The sequence below is a fragment of the Neltuma alba genome, unplaced genomic scaffold (genome assembly GCF_004799145.2).
Source record: "Neltuma alba isolate B1F8T4 unplaced genomic scaffold, ASM479914v2 tig00004241_pilon, whole genome shotgun sequence".
In the NCBI taxonomy this organism is placed as follows: domain Eukaryota; kingdom Viridiplantae; phylum Streptophyta; class Magnoliopsida; order Fabales; family Fabaceae; genus Neltuma; species Neltuma alba.
This window is the reverse complement of record NW_021633617.1, coordinates 22,839-25,762: the sequence shown is the minus strand read 5'-3', so window position 1 is coordinate 25,762 and position 2,924 is coordinate 22,839. Positions and strand designations below refer to the sequence as shown.

General features: G+C 38.7%; 1 protein-coding gene across 2 annotated transcripts; it reads left to right on the top strand.

Annotated features, from left to right (window-relative positions):
- The first annotated feature begins 1,321 nt into the window (after positions 1-1,321).
- On the top strand, positions 1,322-2,580 carry LOC114744029 (two-component response regulator ARR5-like). 2 transcript variants are annotated; one of them, XM_028932209.1, is made up of 5 exons: positions 1,322-1,578; positions 1,678-1,763; positions 1,857-1,934; positions 2,029-2,099; positions 2,223-2,580. In XM_028932209.1, exons 1-5 carry the CDS (start codon positions 1,461-1,463, stop codon positions 2,560-2,562), a joined length of 693 nt encoding a protein of 230 aa, XP_028788042.1. In that variant the 5' UTR covers positions 1,322-1,460; the 3' UTR covers positions 2,563-2,580. The 2 variants fall into 2 exon arrangements, with proteins under 2 accessions (XP_028788042.1, XP_028788041.1); XM_028932208.1 differs by having other exon boundaries at positions 1,678-1,934.
- The last annotated feature ends 344 nt before the right edge of the window (positions 2,581-2,924 follow it).

The window sequence follows — 2,924 nt, the reverse complement described above, 5'->3', positions numbered from 1 at the left end:
GTATCAAGGAATATTTATTTACCGAAAATAGGTGTTTTGCCAACACCGAAAATAGGTGTTTAATTTTTTTCAGAAAAACAGGTGAAAATAAAATACAATGAAATGGCGTAACGCAGGGCACACGAGACAGCACGTGTATGATATCGCTTCCATCAAGATTGGCATAGATCCTCTGTCCCCCCAAAAGTCTTTATTACAATTTACAAAGCCCCACAAAACGACACTCTTTCGACACATTCTCTCTCCATCTTTATTACACCACCCTCTTTTATTTTCTTTTCTACCATCCATACATTGATACAAACAGATATTCTTCCCTTTCTCCCTATGTCAACATTTCCCACATTTTTTAATATTTACAAATGCATATTTATTCTACAAAATACTCCTCCGTCCTCATTATAAGACCCAATTAACTTATTTGAGGAGATTAAGGAAGTAAGTTAAGTTAGTTATTTATAAAAATAAGTGTTGTTATTCCTAAATATCCTTACTAATTAAGTATATTGGTTAAAACTATCATTATTAGAAGTATTATCTTGGAAAAAATGCATAAATATAAGAGAGAAATGGATGGGTCTTATAATTAGGACCAAATAAAAGTCAAATTGGGTCTTATAATAAGAACCGGAGGAGTAATTTTTATTCAACAAAATATATAAATATTGTATAATTTATTTTTATTCGGAATAAAGCATGTGTAACGTTCGAAGTAAAAAATTTTGTCCAATATTTTTATTGAATTAAAAAATCGCTATATTTTTTACAGTAAGAGTTTAAATTTTAAAATTGAATTGCAGCATGGTCTCACGACTTTAAAGCTAACCTTCTTGAATTAAAGTCACAAATTTATTGCCGGCAACAGGAAATGAAACGGTGAGAGTTAGAACGTTGCCGTATTAAATGGTTTAGAGTTAGCGCGGGGAGGTGACGGCGCCGTTTTCTCCGTTGACCTGCCGTCAACCCCAACCCCACAGTCTTTTTCCCAGAACCCGACCAGTTACTGTGGCAGACACTCACAAATCCCGAAGATTGACCAAAATCTCGTCAATCCCTGCGAGATATCGCTCCGCGAGTGGGGCACCCTGGAGAAAAGAGAAAGGAAAAGAAAAGTAGCTGATATGGAGATCGCACCCAAGTGGATTTCAGAATCTCAGCGCCATGTCTCATATTTTCAAAAAGAAATAAACAAAACAAGAGAGAGAGAAGATTTTGGGATTTCTTAGTGAGAGAAAGATTTGATCTTTTGAGAGAGACTTTTTATATTGGGGGAGAAAGTGAAACACCCACACACAGCACACACATACATTTTCGACAGATAGATTCAAAACAAACAACCTTCCTTACATGTTACACCGTATTTAACGTTTTAGCTCCCTCCTCCCAAAGCCTCCCCTTTTCCTCCCTTCTCTTTCTCTTCTTCTTCTTCCAGCAACTTCCGGCGAAGAACGGTGTCGTTCATGGAGGTCTGTGATCTCTTGCCGCCGGATTCCGAAGAGGTTCATGTCTTGGCTGTCGATGACAGCCTCGTCGATCGGAAAGTCATCGAGCGCTTGCTCAGGATTTCAGCTTGTAAAGGTGTGTGGAGAGGAAAATGGGGTTTTCGATTGTTTGTTTCTCTGTTTTTCTGTGTTTGGGGTTGAAGATTTATTTTCTCATCTGTTTGGGAATTTGCAGTCACTGCTGTCGACAGTGGAATAAGAGCCCTGCAATTCCTTGGACTTGACGACCAGAAATCTCCTTCCGAATCGGACGGCTTTGATGTGAGGAATCAATTTTCATTCCTTGATTTTATTTTAATTTCCTCGAAAAGTTTATTTTTCTTGAAACGGAAAACTAATTCCATGCTTGTTCAGGGTTTAAAGGTGGATCTAATCATCACTGACTACTGCATGCCTGGAATGACCGGCTATGAATTACTCAAGAAAATCAAGGTTAGAAAATTCTCAATTTCTTATTTTCAAACCCCCACATTATAATTCGAAAATCCAATAGCTTTCTAAAGCGAAAAATGTCAATCCGGATCAGGAATCTTCCACCTTCAAAGAAATTCCAGTGGTGATCATGTCCTCTGAAAACGTTTTGCCCCGAATAGACAGGTACATATATATAGAGAGAGAGAGACACACACACACAGGCACACACATATAGCATAATTTTGAAAGATTAATTAATTAATTAATTTGTAATATTTAACGAAATGGAAAAAATGGAACATGAAGGTGTTTGGAAGAAGGGGCAGAGGATTTCATAGTGAAGCCGGTGAAGTTATCAGACGTGAAGCGGTTAAGGGATTACATGACGACAAGAGAAGTTAAGGCGGGAAGTCAGGAGAGAGAGGGCGGCGTCAGGTTCACCAAAAGAAAGCTGACAGAACCCGCTGATCTGGATTCATCGCCGCCGTCCGTAACCTCGTCATCTGCACTGTCATCGTCCCCGTCGTCACCGTTGGATTCGGCTTCTCCGACGCCGTCGCCGTCGGTCTCCCCTCCCCCTTCACCTTCCCCGCTCGATTCTCCAGTCACGCGGCTTAGAATGACCACCACCACCAGCGCCGATTGACTATTAATAATAATGATGATGATAGTGATAATATGGCTTATGTTCTGTTTATTATGCTCCTTGTCTCCAGTGGGCATTCCTGCAGTTTTTACATTTCTAATTTTCTTTTCTTTGTGTTTATCGGCTGTATTATTGTTTATCTGCGCACAGGATTCAAACTTGATGAAACTGCAATTGCCCGTTGTTTGTAACGGTTTTTGTTGCATCATCCTCCTCTTTCAATTTAGTTTATACTTGGAGACGGTTATAAGTCAGGACAAGGTTTACATCATACTGAGTTCATATAATCTCATCAATTAATTTAATGAAAGCTTAATTTCTGAAGTTTATTTTTAAAACTCGAAAACTTGTAATAAAAAATT